Source organism: Thamnophis sirtalis, unplaced genomic scaffold (assembly GCF_051295495.1).
Source record: "Thamnophis sirtalis isolate CommonGarterSnake01/CBP01778 unplaced genomic scaffold, rThaSir2_p1.2 scaffold_4, whole genome shotgun sequence".
Lineage (NCBI taxonomy): Eukaryota > Metazoa > Chordata > Lepidosauria > Squamata > Natricidae > Thamnophis > Thamnophis sirtalis.
The window spans coordinates 25,693,725-25,711,135 of record NW_028261384.1 but is presented as its reverse complement, the minus strand read 5'-3'; the positions used below and the strand labels follow the sequence as shown (position 1 = coordinate 25,711,135).

At 38.0% G+C, this 17,411-nt stretch overlaps 1 protein-coding gene across 1 annotated transcript in view; it reads right to left on the bottom strand.

The window, feature by feature from the left end:
- Window positions 1–17,411, bottom strand: part of SLC25A40 (solute carrier family 25 member 40) — a 31,055-nt gene continuing 13,644 nt past the window's right edge. Inside the window, exons 4-10 of the mRNA XM_087711832.1 lie at window positions 16,665–16,732; window positions 10,377–10,498; window positions 8,061–8,234; window positions 5,779–5,888; window positions 2,583–2,664; window positions 1,545–1,625; window positions 1–181 (exon numbers count right to left, since the gene is read on the bottom strand). Of these exons, the coding sequence (XP_087567958.1) occupies window positions 63–181; window positions 1,545–1,625; window positions 2,583–2,664; window positions 5,779–5,888; window positions 8,061–8,234; window positions 10,377–10,498; window positions 16,665–16,732 (756 nt within the window). The 3' untranslated portion in view covers window positions 1–62. The remainder of the gene's footprint in view (window positions 182–1,544; window positions 1,626–2,582; window positions 2,665–5,778; window positions 5,889–8,060; window positions 8,235–10,376; window positions 10,499–16,664; window positions 16,733–17,411) is intronic.

The window sequence follows — 17,411 nt, the reverse complement described above, 5'->3', positions numbered from 1 at the left end:
TACAGCTTACGTGGACCTTTATGCATACTAAGTACTGATATTTCAATTTTACAGAAACAACATTAATAGTTCTTCATATCTTTGTCTTTATTTAATCTACGAAAGAAAGTTTTCCCGTATTCATATGTGCTGATCATTATGGCACAAGCAGGAGCAATTTTTGTCAGTCTTGGAATAATACCTGTGGGGAAAAAAATTATAGGCATTGAAAAATGAGGTGTCACAAAAAACTAGATATTGAAAAATAACTTCCAAAACAATATACTGTTTATAAAACCACTGCTTGCTTTTTTTATATTTCCATAGAAATATTTAAAATGGATCTGCATGATAACTTAATGCTACATACAAGCTAACAATGTGGTATTAAAACATGCTTGAGAATAAATTCTGTATAATTGGGATGTTAGTCAAATTATTTTTTGATTTTATTTATTTATATGTATTTATTTGTATCCTGCATTGATTATTTTTACAAATAACACATTTTTCTCTTATTTTCCCTACAACAACAACACTGTAATATGGGTTGGGTAAGAGAGCCCAAAGTCATCCAGTTGGCTTTCATAACTTAGGTGAAACTTGAACTCACAGTCTTCTATTTTAAGTATGATATTTTAACCACTAGATCAGTGATGGTGACAGAATGCCAAAAAGGTCCCGGGGAAACATGATGTGTGCATGCGCTCATTAAGGCCGCACTCCAGAAAAGCTGAACTTCCGGTTTCTAGTGTGCATGCGATCCCAATGATCAGCTGGCCAGCACGCATGCACAGGATGGTTTTCCGCACTGCTGTGCATATGAAGGGATTGTGCTCTGGAAAAGCTGAACTTCCGGGCTCTGGCGCACATGTGCACCCGTCAATCAGCTGGCCGGCATGCCAGAAACCCGGGACACAAACAAGCAAGGCTACGCATGCCAGGCAACATGGCTTCGCATGCCACTTTGGGCACACATGCCATAGGTTAGCCATCATGGCACTAGACCAACACAAACACAAATGTACACATAATGGCAACTCTGACAAATCCCTGATATTTGCAATCTTTATGAGATTCATTCATTTTGAGCCACTAGTAATTTGATTAAGAAATTAATCAGATTATATGAGAATTTTAAAGGAATTTAATTTTCTTGGTCAATACCAAATTACACATTTTGGAATATAAGCTATTTTTTTTGTCAATAGTCACTTTTGATTCCACCTCAAGTTGATATAGACTTTTAAACATAAGGCTATATTAAGGTGTCAACATTGTTTTATTCTACTTTTTAATATACTTAACAGATCAATTTCTTATATGGCCTTTTAGCAGTCTTTCATCAAAGATGGTAATAAATATTTCCAAACTAATTTATTGAGTTTATCCCTAAGATTTTATTTATTTTGGAATTTTATTTTTCAAAGCTGGCAAAACAGTTTATAGGGAAATCTGCAGTGTGGTAAAGCTTTCTTAGTTTATGTAGTAAAAACTTTGATATTGCTATATGTGTAATATATAGAAATAAAATATTTTACAGTCAGCAGCAAACAAGAATTTACCAGTAAATAATCCAGTAAATCCATTTTCAATCACAATTCTCTTCATTACTTCCCATATTGATCTAGTTTTCTTCTGTGGAGCTGAGTAAAAGAAAAGGCATTTCATTTTTCTACACTTTTTTTTAGTATGATTTAATGTCAACTTAGTTTTACCCACTGTATGATAATAACATTAATCTTTCGAGACTATTTTCAGATGGGATACAGTGAGAATCTGTTCTGAACATTTCTTGTCTTTTAACTATAAGGCAGTTTAACAAACATGATTTAAAGTAAGTCTACTTAAAATGACACACAAAAAACCTGCAAAACAAAAGCATCCTATTACCGTATTTTTTGATCCATAAGACATATTCCTACCCCCCAAAAGTAGATGGAAATGGTTCTAGTCCTTTGGTGAATAGCAACCTGGCTGGGGCGGCGAAATCCGTTTACAATGCTGAACCCCACCTCTTCTGTCTCTTTTCTGCAATGCAGGAGTCAATAGGCAGAGCTGGGATGTGGTGGAGAGGACACCTAACTGCGGTACTCACAGACTCCGTCTGATTTTGTTTGGTCTTGTTTTCCTCCTCTAAAGCTAGGTATGTCTTATGATCAGGTGCATCTTATGGGGCGAAAAATACGGTCTATTCCCTATAATCAGAAGTCATATTCCTTATAGTTGGAAGGCACTATACTAACCATTAGAAGTAAATTTATATAGTAGTATTTGTAATAAGAGATTGTGTTTTCTATCCTATAGCTATACGTTATAAACACGAAAAAGTCCTTTTCAAATATGACATCAAGTTTTTAAGAATGTATTCAAAAATGTATAATGTAATTAAACATTTTCTGAATATTATTTTCCTTCTTACATAGTAACAACACTGCCTGCACCATTCTGCAGATTCAGGTACTCTAGGATTGAACATATTCAATTCTTGATATTATAAACACATCAATAATAAAAGCCTGAAGCACCAAATAGGGTTTATGTATACTAAAATATGAAGACATTATGGAATTAGAATACTTCTGAATCTTAAAAAAACTTACATTGTGTAATATCAAGTTCCCAAAGCTCAGTCTGTCGGTATGTTTTTATTACATCAAATGGTAAAGTTAATGTAGCTGCAATCTGCAAGGAAAAATACTCATAAATATTAAGTGGCCAAAATGCAAATAGTGTAACTTTCAAAATTGGAATGTAAATGTTTAGCAGAATTAACATATTATTAAAATATGCATTTCTATTTCTAAAAAATTATTAGGAAGAATAAATGAAGAGAATAATGATACTACACAAAATAGAAGGAAAGGGGGATATAAAAGAAGAAAGAAAAAATATGTACAGATATGAAAAATAAACTTTTTGAGTTCTATGGTTTTACATATCAGAATATAGTAAAAATCATCTGGTCCTTTGCAGGTCTTAAAAATAAGTATACAACTTCAGATAAACAACATATGACTTATTACACCATGTCATTATTTAATTTACAAAAAGAAAGCCAAAATGGAGAAGCCATTTGTGAAAAACTAAGTAGACCTTATGATTCAATAGCTTATAGAACCAGTTTTATCAGCAATAACTTGAAGTAATCATTTTTTGCATAAATTATCAGTCTCTCACATTGTTGTGGAGGAATTACGGCTCACTATTTTTTACAACACTGTTTCAGTTCTATGGGCATTTGTTTATTCACAGCTCTCTTAAGTTCCCATCACAATATTTCAATCGGATTGAGGTCTGGACTTTGACTAGGCTATTGATTCTCCCCCCCACACACACACCCATTCTATTATAGATTTGCCGGTGACCTTGGAATCATTGCCCTGTTGCATGACCAAATGTCAGCCTGGCTTTAGCTGTTGGACAGATGGCATCAGATTAGGCTCTAGAATGCTTTGTATATAGGAGTTCTTCGTTGATTCAATGACTGCAAGGTGCCCATGGTCCTACAAAACAAGCCCAAACCATTACTCCTCCATCACCATGCTTGAGAATTGGTATGTAATGTTTGTGCTGATATGCTGGGTTTGGTTTTCACCAAACATAACACTGTGTGTTATGACCAAACATTTTCACTTTGGTCTCATCTGTCCAAATACACTGTTCCAGAAGTCTTGTGATTCTCTTGGCAACCCTTCCAAACAAACCATACTTGTTCACTCTTTTTCTAATTGTACTGTGATAAACTTTTAACATTTAATATTCTAACTGGATAGCCAATTGAAATAAAATATCAAATATTGATTCTATTCTAAAGCAGGAGCTTATTCCTATTGGGAAAATTTACATGGAATAAAACATGTGAAAATTTTAGCAAGTTGTAATTGTTCATTAAAACAAAAAAGTTACTACTTGTATCGTAATAGTTTCAACTATATAACAACTTTAAAAAATAATATTAAAAATCTAATTTAAAAGAACACTTTATAAAAAACAATATATATAACCCAAATTTATGTAATCAATTTCTGTTTTGTGCATATATTTACAAAGAATAGTGATGGAGTTCTTATAATGTAATAACCAATTTGATAGCTAATAATGTAATAACCAATTCAATATCTAGTTATTATAAAAAATCATTAAATTAAACCACATTCATTTGACTAATTAAAGATAGCTAGGCAGATTTTCTTTTTGTCAGTGTGATCAGTTTAGCTAATAAAGAATGCATTACACATATAGTATAGTAGCTTGACTTCAGCAAAATATTTAACAAATCTACCATTAAATCTTGATAAATAAGATGGCAAAACATGAACTTGACAGTGCTATTAGTTGGATGTCAAATATATTGAATAATCATACCAAAAGTGTATGTGTCAATGTTAAAAATATCTTTGCCCAGTCTTAGACTGTGCACTTTCAACAGATGAATACATGACTTGGATCAGGAGTTAGAAAATGTTATGATGAGAGATAAAATCAACATAAAGGTGTTGTGTTTTCCACATATAAAAATTCTGGAATGAGCAAAATTCTTCCTAGCCTGGGGAGAGTTGGTATTGGGAAGCAGTACATGGAAAAGTATCTGTGTTTTGGTGGAGGACAAGTATAACATGATTCAATTATGAATTACAGGCTGCAAAAAGTAATCAAAAACAAAATAAATGCAATCCTACTCTACATCAACAGAAATACAATATTAAATCGAGCGAAACCATTCTTCATTTATATTTAACATTGATCAGGAGACACCTAGTATATTGGACAACACACTTAAGGAAGAACATTTACAATCTGAAAGACAATCAGGATTGTAAAGGGTCTTGAAGAATTTTTTTCCAAAATGACTAGACGCACTAGGTACATTTAGCCTAGGAAAGAAAAGACTACAAAATGACATGATAGCTGACTTCCTAAGGACAAAAAAAATCAAAAAATTAAACTTTTCAAATCTTCTGGTTATAATTATGTGCCATCAAATCAGTATTGACTGTTGATGATTGTATGGATAGAACTCCAACATGAACTGTTCCTAACCTGGTCCTTTAAACTTCCAATATTACTGTATATCCATTGTGTTTGTAATAAGAGTCTGTCCATCTTTGCTGAGACTTGTCATGTTCTTTGTTCTTCCACCTTTTCCAGTATTATAGATATCTAAGAGCGCTAGGTCTTAGCATTTGTCCAGAATATAATTTATGCTTGGTGGTTTGCACATTAAGTGAAGTTTAACCTATATTTTGTGGAGTGATCTATGTTTTCTTGTTATCCATTATATTTTCAGGAGTTTTCTCCAACACCAAAGCTCGAAAGTGTAAATCTCCAACTTCTGCTTCCCTTGGTTGAGCATCTGATTTATCATCTAGTTGCATGTCCAAAGCAGATGAGTTCCTTCTTATTGATCACTATTTCAAAGAAGTAAATATTTTTAAACTTCATCTAATTACATGTATTTTAAAATTTATTTTGTTCAGTCAACATCATTAATTTAAAATGTTTGAATGTTTGAATGTTTATTTTATTTATATGCCGCCCTTTCCCCCCGAAGGGGACTCAGGGCGGCTCACAACTCAAACCAGGGAAGGGGGGATACAGACAAAAAATTAAAAAATGACACAAAACAATGCATAATTTAAAACACACGACAGTCATACCATTCGAGACGGGGGCAACAGCTCTTTAGCCCCAGGCCTGTCGGAACAGCCAGGTTTTAAGGGCTTTGCGGAAGGCCTAATAAATTTCACAAATTTATGTTTTCTTATATGAACTATTAGCAAAAGAAATTTGGCTTACAGAACCAGCTGCTGCTCCTGATGAGAAGATGATAAAAAATGTTGGCTCATTCGAATTTGTTTTTTTGCATAAGCTCATCTTGAAATATTCATAATTGTACCAGTACAGTGCTATGGGATCAAATAGTGAGATATTGAAAAGTTTGAAACTGCAATTAATTGATTGCTTATGTGCTAAAAAGTTGTTTTAGAAATTTGAAGTGCAACAGAAATTTTAAATGCTTGCATGATGCCTTGCCTTGGCAGCAATCACCCCTAACCTTGCTGCACTCACAAAGAGCCTGGCAGCCTCAGCAGCAGCCAAAGGAAAAAGATGATGAAGGTCATCTGGGGGCAGCAGGAGTGGTATAATACTGGCAAAGGTGATGGTGATGGGAAAGATAGAGTAGGTGGTGGTGGGCAGTTGAAGTGCATCTTGCAATGTAAATGTGGGCAGGCTATCAAATATGTGAATTTTCACTGTATGGCTGTAGGGGTGCTACGATATCCATAACTTCAATAACCAGGCATAAATACTATTCATTCAATGCCATCATACCTTCAAATGGTTACTGAACAAATGATTATACCCGTACCACATAAGCTTAGCTCTGAACAAATAGCTCAAATCATTACATAGTCACAAAGAAAAATATGTTGTATCTTGATATACATTATCATCTGTCTGTCTGTCTGTCTGTCTGTCTGTCTGTCTGTCTGTCTATCTATCTATCTATCTATCTATCTATCTATCTATCTATCTATCATCTATCTATCTTATATCATATTTCATTTAATAAAAAAGCTGTCATCAGTTGCCTATTTGAGCATGCGCTGTGGTGGTGCAGTGGTTAGAATGCAGTATTGCAGGCTAACTGTGTATTCCACTGCCAAGAGGTTGATCCTGACCGGCACATGGGTGACTTTTAGAGAGTCCTTTATTGCTCTAAGATTCTAAGTAAATTTTGTACCAAATAGCCCTCCAATGACTGGTAAGGCTCCACCCCATGCTACTCTGAAAGCAGCCACCCTCAATTCCCAAACAATAGCCTGTATATAACAAAAAAAGTCCACAGAGTAGGAGCATGGTCACAGAGCAAGGTCCAGGATCTCAAGCCCAGTCCACCCAGTTAAGCAAGTCCATGAGGCAAAGTCAAGATAAAAAGGCTCAAAGCAAAGACAAGGTACAAAGTAAAAGGCAGTTCTCAAGGTAAGGCAAGACAAAAGGCAGAACTCAAGGCTAGTAAGGCAAAAGGCACAAGTCAAAGCTAGGGGAATGTAAGCCAAAACAAACAGATTCCCCACAGCTTCTCTTTAAGTCAATCCACTCAGGTGTTTTTTTTTTGAGGAGGAATGGCACAGCCCTTCCAGAGTTTGCCTATATTCTGCCCTTTGTGCCCTTGGATTGAGTGGGGGAAGCAGCTGTTCCGCATCAGAGGGGATTGCTGCCTATCAGCATCACTGCTATCAGAAGCCGATCTTCCCCTGTATCTGTCCCAGGCAGCTTTCCATCCACCCTGACACATCCTTTCAAGGTCGATAAAATGAGTACCCAGTGTGCTGGGAGAAATATGCTGACTCTGTAAACTGCTTAGAGAGGGCTATAAAGCAGTGCCAAGCGGTATATCAGTGTAAGTGCTATTGCTATTTATGACTTATCTGATGGGATGAAGTTTCTATGAAGCATGATGATCAATACAAATAAGATTCAAATACTGTGCTAACGCATAAAACAGTTTATTTAATTTTAATTTCAGATGAATATGATGTGTGAATGTAACTAACTGTGATTTATGTAATAAAGCATTTTTAGGAAACCACACTTAAGATGAATAGCATATAAAAGTTATTTCACCTGAGCATTATTCCAATTCCAAATAATTGAAAATAATAATAGAAATATCAGTATATATCAATGTCCAGTACTCTTCCTTTGTCAACTATTGAAAAGCTTAACTCTTCTTTGTTTTAATAATAGCTAGGGATAGCTATGGTTCCAGCAATGAATTATGTCAAAAATTAAAGAGCAAGATGATTTGGTTAATATCTGAAGGAAAGAAATGCTGGTATAAAGCCAAAATCATCAACTACTAAACTATAAAAACAGTGTTGTATTCTATTAACTGAGGAAAGTAAATTTGAAAAATATAGGTATCTTCTACCTATGATATGCACATATTTTATACTACTAAAACACAACTGTATTTTTAAAACGTGTATCTTGTGAACCCTAAAATCCTCAGTAGAAGAGAGCTTGTAGTAACCAGCACATATAAAAATATGTATTTCTGAAAGAAATCATACCTGAGAATGGCACATCTCTAAGGATTGTGGGACCCCATCCTTTCCAGAGTGAAAGCCAGCCATATTGGGTCACATCTGTACTGATGCGAGCAAGGAGTTGTGTGTAAGTCAATCGTCCAGACTGTATTCTTGTTCTAATCATTTCAATTGGACTTATTATAGTAGCAGAACATACTAAATTTGAGACAGAAATACAGTGCTCAAAATTTACAAACTTTTTTCTGCAAGACATTTGCTTTAAGTATATGCCCATATCTATTATTTTTGGGCATTAAACATTTCGCTACATAATAAACATATGGATAGCTATTGATTCAGCAGTATAATTCATCCCAGAATTGTTAGGAGTGAGGTATCATACACATTTAATAAATTAATAATTCAACTTTCATGTAAAGAACTCAAGATTCTAATATTGTTTATTGTAGATTGATTCTAAATTCAGGGAGTGCTTCATTAACCCAGATTTATAGTGATGGGAATGAAATGCTCTAAATGTAAAATGCACCTAGTACCTTACCCATCAGGTTTATAGCCCCAAAGTCAGTGCACGGCTATGAGGCTTCTCTTTTCTCTTCTCTTTCCCTCCTTGATTACTAAGCTTCAGATCACTGCATCTCCTTTGTAGATCTACCATAGCAGAATTTTAGGAAGAAGATGAAAATAAAGATTCTTCCTTCCATGGTGATCCTTAACAAATCCATTCATTCATGCATTTGCTTATAGCTTCAACATGGATCACATATAGCCCTGAGAGCCATTTTATACCACACACATCAGGTATAATTGTACATGACCTACTGGAGTTAATATTAACCTTGTTCTAGACAGCACAACAAACTATTATCCCTAATTAATTATTAAAGAAAATTAGTCATTATGAAAATATCACATTTTCATAAAAATATCACTTTTGGTCACCTTACACTCCACTGCATATTGCAGAATCCAAACATATAAGATTCTATTGGCTTGTCTCCAACCTTCACTGAAGCCGATAGGCCATTCTCCAGGAATGCTTCAAATGAGCTGCAGAACACACACTGCATTTCTGAGAAGCCCTTGTCCTCATGCTGGAAGGGCTACTTTCCAAAATGCAAGTTGCAGAATATGAATTGTACTTCCAGGAAGTCCTTATCCCTGAACTTCCTCTATTGGATGGCGTCCTGGAGAACCATCCTTTAGCCTCCTGTGAGAGGTGGAGGCAAGCTCAGGGCCAACAGAGCCTACGTGTCTGGATCCTGGAGGGAGGTGTAAAGTGGTGGAATGTAAGGTGGCCAAAGGAGCAGAAATGGGTGGGAGTTGAAAGAAAGACAATTATGCAGGACAGAAGCAGGCGGTCCCAGCCTTACAAACAAATTTTTGACTAACACTAAACAGCATGGTTATGTGATCTTTTCCTTAATGATTATTTTAGTGATGGAACAACTATTTTAGTGATGGAAATTCCAGTCCGAATTAGGATTGTAACCCTAGGATTACAAATAAATTAAAATTCCTCTTTCAAGTAAGGTTTATGACAATTATTGTAGGAAACTGGAATGCATCTTTCAGAGACTTTCTTCCCAATTATATATGAAATGTGCTTTAAACAAGAAAATGCTGAACAGGTAAATACAATTCATAACTGGTATATTACAATGGCAACTTGTCATTTGATTGTATAATGGAAACTGGTCTTTAAAAAAGTGCTACTCATATTCTGTTGGCCTGCTAGTTAATAATATTCTAGGCCGGGAGTTCCCAACTACCATGCCGCAGACTGGCACTGATCCATAGCTCGTGAGGAAACAGGCCGTGCAAGCAAGCAAAGCCCCCATCTGTCCACACACAGGATCCAGGCAGTGCCCGAAATCATGCATCTATAGTAAAACCATCCTCCATGGAACTGGTCCCTTGTGCCCAAAAGCTTGGGGGCTGTTGCTTTAGGCCATGAAATAGGACAAATTTTGCATATATGCTATATTCAACTCTTACATCAACATATTTTCCATGCTCACTATTAAGTTTTAAGTTTAATCAGTATTATCTTAGACACAGTAAAGGAGGAGGAATTCAAGATCTAAGGAAGAACCATTTATGCTAAAGGTATCTCCTAACTCTGAATCATAGTTAAGAGACCATAAAATATTATATATGTATTAGGCAATATTCTTAGATTAAGAATGTACACGTTTTGACTATAAAGCAGAGAAATAATTAATTATACTCATTTATTTCATATAATGATTATTTTCTATGTCATATTGGTTAATTTTTAATATATGTTTTGTTACAGTAAACAGTTAATAGTAAACTGCAAATTAGTAAACTCACATCTGGCTATGGCACCTGCAATAAGTGGAATGTAGTCATTTTCTCCTAATTTATAAACGAGGGCATCACGTAGTTGATCATAGCATGTAAAATAAATTACTGTAGTTGGAACTGAAACTGCTCTAAAATTGAAATATAAGCATTTAATCAGTTTCTTAATCATTTCAGTTTTACCCAAATAATTGTCAAACTTCTAGCTAAAATATACTGGTAAGCATTTTAGATTTGGTCTTTGGCCATAGTTCACAGAACAAGACACATGTTACACATGTTACACTTACATAAAGATCATGGGGCCAATGTTCCCTCTAATTTTTTTTCAGTGTGAGTAGAAAAGTATAGTGTTTGAGCGGCATATTTTCATGCCTGAGCACCTGAATTTTTTTCACAGATGTCACCTAAGACAACAACGAAATCAGTATTATTTGAAACTCAAAGTTATGTTTATTCAAGGTACCCACTTAATTAAGTGTTATATAATATCAGTATCACTTAACAACGGTCCTGCTTAGCAACCAAAATATTGGCTCAGAAACTCTGGCATTGAAGCATGCAAGTCTTAAAGCTGTCAAGTTACAAGACCCTTGCACCCCTAACCCTTTAGAAAAAGAAAACCAGGGGTCTTCAAACCTGACAGCTTAAGATTTGTGGACTTCAACTCCCAGAATTCCTCCTCCAGTCATGTTGGCTCAGGAACTCTGGCATTGAAGCATGCAAGTCTTAAAGCTGTCAAGTTACAAGACAAGACCCTTGCACCCCTAACCCTTTAGAAAAAAAAAACAGGGGTCTTCAAACCTGACAGCTTTAAGATTTGTGGACTTCAACTCCCAGAATTCCTCCTCCAGTCATGTTGGCTCAGGAACTCTGGCATTGAAGCATGCAAGTCTTAAAGCTGTCAAGTTACAAGACAAGACCCTTGCACCCCTAACCTTTTAGGAAAAAAAACCCAGGGGTCTTCAAACCTGACAGCTTTAAGCCTTGTGGACTTCAACTCCCAGAATTCCTCCTCCAGTCATGTTGCAGCAACGTCATCTGCGTGGATCTGCTCCATCTTCGGGTTTTTTCACAGGGGGCAGGGCTGCCGCTGAAGATGCCAATGAGCCCCTGCCACCACTAAATAGCTGCTGCTGCCTCCTCCTCCTCCTCCTCCAACAGCACCAACATATTTGCTGCCCAGCGCTGCAGCCGAGGTGAAGCCTCCAAAGCTCCCGCAGGCTTCCCCGCCCATGGCAGCAGCGGCGGTGCCGCCCCCTCCGCTCGGAGCACCTCAGCTGGGCTCTGGGTTACCCCTGCCGCCGCCTCCACCTCCACCGTGCTTTTGAGAAGCCACGAGGCCTTTTCCCCTGCTCCCGCCCCCTCCGCCGCCTTCCTACTAGCTCCCGCGGCCAAATGGCTCCTCAAAAGCACGGCGGAGGAGGAAGAGGGAGGGATAACGCGGGGGCCAGCTCAGGTGCTCTGCGTTATTACCAACTCTGGAGAGGAAATAAGCAAAACACAGAAATGGCTGTATGTTTGATTACCCAGTATAGGAGAATCATGTACAGTAATGATAGAGATTAGCATATACATAATGAAAAAGTAATGAAGGTGGCTTTAAAAGTAGCCAGAAAGCATATCCCTCATAACTTGCAATGGGAAGAATGCCGCCAGCGAAGGCTGCTTTTGCTATCAGCCAGCAGAAGGGACTATGCTGCTGGGCAAGGAGGACAATGATGCCTAAATGTGTGAAAACCACCCATTTTTCATCATGGTGATTTGGAGGTGGGGAATTTTGCTGTAGCAAAAGTGGCTGGGCTCTGTGGCTGCAGTTACTTCCTCCACATTTTCAGATAGGCATTTTGCATTCCTCCTGACTGAGAACTACTATATTTTTCAGAGTATAAGATGCACCCTTTTTCCTAAAAAAAGCTGAAAATCTGGGTACGTCTTATACATCGAATACAGCGTTTTTTGCCTCCCAAATGCCCCTTCACCAAAATGGCTGTGCATACCCTTATGGAGGTTTTCAGAGGGGCTGGGGAGGGAAGAAATGAGCAAAAAACAGGTGGTTTTTTGCCTCCCCACAGCCCCCAGCAGCACTCTATAAGTCTCCATAAGGCTATGCATGCAATTTTTTTTGACAAAAAACAGGTCCGTTTTTGCAAAAAAATGGGCACTTTTTTGCTCGTTTTTGTTCCTCCACCTCCCCCAGGAACACTCTGCAAGCCCCCCTCCCCAGCCTATTCATGCCTTTTGTTGGGAAAAAAACTGGCTCACTTTCATGAAAAATGGGGCATTTTGGGGAGGTTTGCAGAGTGCAACCCCTTTTTTTTTTACTTTTGGAAAGCTGTTTAACTGATGAGAATTACATTGATCTGTGCTGTGCCAGCAGAAACACTTACGGTACTTATCTACTGTATTTCTCTCTCTCTCTCTCTCCACCTACCTACGCTCTCTCTCTCTCTCTCTCTCTCTCTCTCTCTCTCTCTCTCTTTACCTACCTACCTACCTACCTACCTACCTACCCTCTCTCTCTCCCTACCTACCTACTGTATTTCTCTCTCTTTCTCTCCCTGTCTATTCCTCTATCTACCTTTTTTAAAAAATTGCCTCTTCAAAACCTTGGTGCGTCTTACACTCTGGTGCATCTTATACTCCGAAAAATACAGTAATGGCAGAGAATAATGATCCATGTGAAATGCTTTAATCAATAGTTACTATGACTCAGAAGGACTTGAATGAAAGGATTTATTGGAATAGGACTAGTCATCAAGTTGGAAAGTTTAGATTGTAGTTGATCCTGCTCACCTTTCTCATAGTTAAGAGCTGGGGTGGCGGTGGGGAAATGGAATCATTTGGGATTGTGAAATTGAGCCCTAAGCAATCTGGTGGAGTCTAGGACTTTTTGCGTCTGCCACATACCAACCCCTTCACTCCCACTTTTCAGCCACCTGCTGGGAGGCGTGGCTGCTCGTCTCTTGGGGCAAATCACTGGAGTACAATGATCCCTCTCTGAAACACTCATGATAGGGAGGCATAGGTGGAGGGCTAGGAGTCCATTGGCATTGAAGAAATGCCAGCAGAGGTTCAGCTGAGTCTAAAGGCTCGCTATCAATTGGCTGTGGCTGGAGGTGAAAGGGGTGCAAGCATGTGGTGGAGACGAAAGTGATCTGGTGAGAGGAGACTGAATGATGGTATATTATAGTTGGTAGAAAGAAGATGAGATGAAGTGGTACCTACTTTATTAAAGGGGCTGAATGCTGTATTCTGCAGAAACATCTCAAGTATCAGTATTGGTTGATTGTCGGTTGTGTGTATGAGGTGGGGAATATGAGCCTAAATATGGACTTTTCTGGAGAGAAGGGGGAAAGCTCTGAAGGAGCGTGGGAAGGTTGCAACATCCCAATAATAAGGGGTAGAGAGAACTATCAGGGTAGATACGGGCCAGCCAGCCCATGGAGAATGAATTTGCTCCTGGATGGCATAATTTCAAGGCCCTGCTTTGACAGGTGCACCCTTTTCCAAAGAGGTTGTCACTTGACATTAGTAATCTGGACAGTTTTTGTCCCGTCTCCAACTGTGGCAGGAGGCAGATTGTGGCTGTTTGACAATTGCAGATCATTGATAAAGCAGATTATTAAACCCACTTTCAGCCATGATTCAGGTCAGGTTACAGGATAATGTGGCATTTATTGTGCTCTTAGATGATTTCTCGTCTGAACAGGATGGGCGTATTTCAATTATCCTTCCACTTCTTGACTTCTCAGCTTGACTTCTTTAATAACTTTATTCATGTTATTATGGTCTATCATACAGTTAGCCAGATGTTCAGACAGGATTTGGCATTTCTGTCTATCAATTCTTTTCCAAAATCTGGGATAGGCAGATGTGGATGTTTATGATTCCATTATTCATTCATCATCATTTATTAAATTTGTTTGCTGCCCATTTTACTGCAAAGTGACTACTCGATCAACCACCTCCAATAAGGTACTCCCCCATTACAGCCACAAGCCAACTGGCCAAACCAGATCTTCGGGCTGTTGAGGAAGCCAATCTCACCTCAGGAGGCAAGATGTTCCAAAGAGCCAGGATTGCAGCAGAGAAGGCTCTTCTCCTGGACTGCACCAATCAGAATTCCTTGACTGGTGGGATCCAGAGTATGCCATTTCCACTGGAAAGGATGGGGCAGGTTTTTCCATGTGGTGAGGTGGTTCTTTAAATAACCTGGATCCATCTCATGCATGTCTTTTATAGGTACGGTAATAATCAGCACCTTGAATTGCACCTGGAAACAAACTGGTAGCTAGTGCAGCTCACAGAACAGTGGTGTAATGTGGCTCACTCTAGGGGGTCCCAAAGACTGCTCACACCACTGCACTCTGCACCAGTTGAAACTTCCTAATGCTTTTCACGGATGGAGATATAAAATTGAGTATTATCCGCAAACTATGATTCCTCAACCCATGGTGACAGATGATCTCATTCAGCAGTTTCATGTAGATGTATAAAGGAATGGAGAGAGTACCGAGCTCTTTGGCATGCCACAGCTGGATCTCTCATTCCCTAACAACAATTGGGACCAGCCTTGGAGAAAGGTGCTGAACTATTGCAAGACTGTGCTGTCCAGTGACAAGGTTTTTCATTCTTGGTTCTGGATGGGGTGGCATTGCTCCAAGCAAATCTTCTACAAAATGAAGAGTGGGGATGGGGAATTTTCTTAGCCTCATGGTGCCTGCTAGAAGAGTAGGTGACAGCTATAGCCAGAAGGGCCTTTGCACAGAGTTGAATGGAAGAGGCGTTCATCCCTGGATTAGGAGGCTATGCTCACATTTACTCATGCTCCTCTCTGGATACTGTAGCATACTTTATATGGAGCTGTTCTTGAAGATCATTCAAAAATTTCAACTACAAAATGTGGCTGCATGTGTAGTAAATGGTGTTGGATATTCGACACGTACCACTACTATAGGAACTGCACTGACTGCTAGTGTGCTTCCAGGTACATTCAAGAAGTTGGTTGTCACCATTAAAATCTTGATATTGGTTGCCTAAGGGACTGTCTTCTAGTTGTTTTAACTTGTCCAATTTGGTCTGTCAGTTTGGCATATTATGAATTCCATCTACCTAGGAATGTTGACTGGCAGGCACTAAGAGTCATATCTTCTTGGCCATAGCCCTGCCCTCTGGATAATTCTTCCTTCAGAGATTAGGATAGCCCCAACTCTGTTGGCCCTACATAAGACTGTGAAGACCTAGTTACATATCTGGATCTGGGATATGTTAAGAGCCCCATTTCTTGATTCTGTTAACACCTATGGTAAAAATTTCATTCGGCAACCATATATATATTTGAAATGTTGTTTTAGTTTTTTATGCACACTGCAGTCCCTTGTTGAGACTGGTAGACACAGAAATCAAATGAATATTTTTTTTCCTTTAAGCTGCCTACTACTTTTCTTACTGTAGAACTGATTAGATTTCCTGTGGCAGAAGAACAGCTGTTTCCAAGGGTCATCTGGCTGGGTTCATGCTAGTCAAAGCAGAAATATTTTGGGGCAGGGTTTTAGGAAGTGCAAGGGAACTATTTTTTACAATATTTACCTCCATTTCCTATCATAACTTTCTTCATTTTTCTGTGTCATGTCAAGGATTTTAAGACTGACCCATTTGAACGCTTCCTCCTTTTAACTTTCAACTGTTAAAAAAAAACATTTCTAACACTATCTTGATTTTTTTGGAAATGCAGGCCAAGTATTCTTTTTACTACTCCTTCTAGTAATAGGATTTATATAGCAATAGCAATAGCAGTAGACTTATATACCGCTTCATAGGCCTTTCAGGCCTCTCTAAGCGGTTTACAGAGAGTCAGCATATTGCCCCCAACAATCTGGGTCCTCATTTTATCCACCTCGGAAGGATGGAAGGCTGAGTCAACCCTGAGCCGGTGAGATTTGAGCCGCTGACCTGCTGATCTAGCAGTAGCCTGCAGTGCTGCATTTAACCACTGCGCCACCTTGGCTCTTATAGCAACATATAAAAAGTTTCATCAATTAATATAGCCCAAGACACATGCATAATTTGATTAATTAGAATACACATTCCTATGTTTACTTAACTTTGTACCTTAAAGCAACTGTTGGCAGTAGTAGAAAAGACATTAATAAAATTACTTCTCAGTTATTTTGTTACTAATTTTGCTGTCAATCTTAAACAGCATTGATAGTTTCATAACTCATTTTAACTATTTTTATTCAGGTTTGATTTTAATGTGAGAGATTAATCAAAGGAAGGAAATAAAAAACTTACAGTGAGGGTGGCAATCCACTCCACAATGCTTTCACACCTTCTCTTTGAACAATTTTTGCAAAAGCATCCTAAAAAAAGGAAAAAGAGTGATATGTTGGGTTGTAGATTTCTTGAACTATCTACCAAACACTATGTATTTAATAGTTTAATAAAATATTGTTTTTTTAAAAAACTGGCATACTGTATGTGTGTAGGTGTCTGACCATTCCCAAACTCACACTCTCACACCCAAACAAACACACTTAATTTTGTGTCGTTTGAAAAGAGACCTGGACATTCTAGGCTCAAAGGCAATGTCTGGCCCTTTGGTTGTCCCTATCTGACCCATAGGGGCAGGGGCCAGAGCAGCAACAGCCCTATTGTTTGGCCCTCCACAACAGTCCCTGTTTGAGAGGCTGAACACACTCATCACACTTGCTAATTTAAATAGGACCTGCATGTTCTTTTGTGAACACCTCTTTCAGTGTTGATCTGAGAAATGCTAATATGAAGTATGAAGAATTTATCTATAAAGATATTATACCTAGAAAAATGTTACTTTATATAAAATATATATTCATATCTATGTATTGATCTTTAAAGGTAAAAATAATCAAACTTCATTCCTTCTTAAATCAAGAAACATTTCTATCAAATCATGCAAAATTGAACTAAGAAGATGTAATAAACCAATGTCCCTAATGTTTTGGGTATCAGGGACCAGTTCCATGGAGTGGGATTTCCTGCAGACCAGGGGGGGCATGTTTT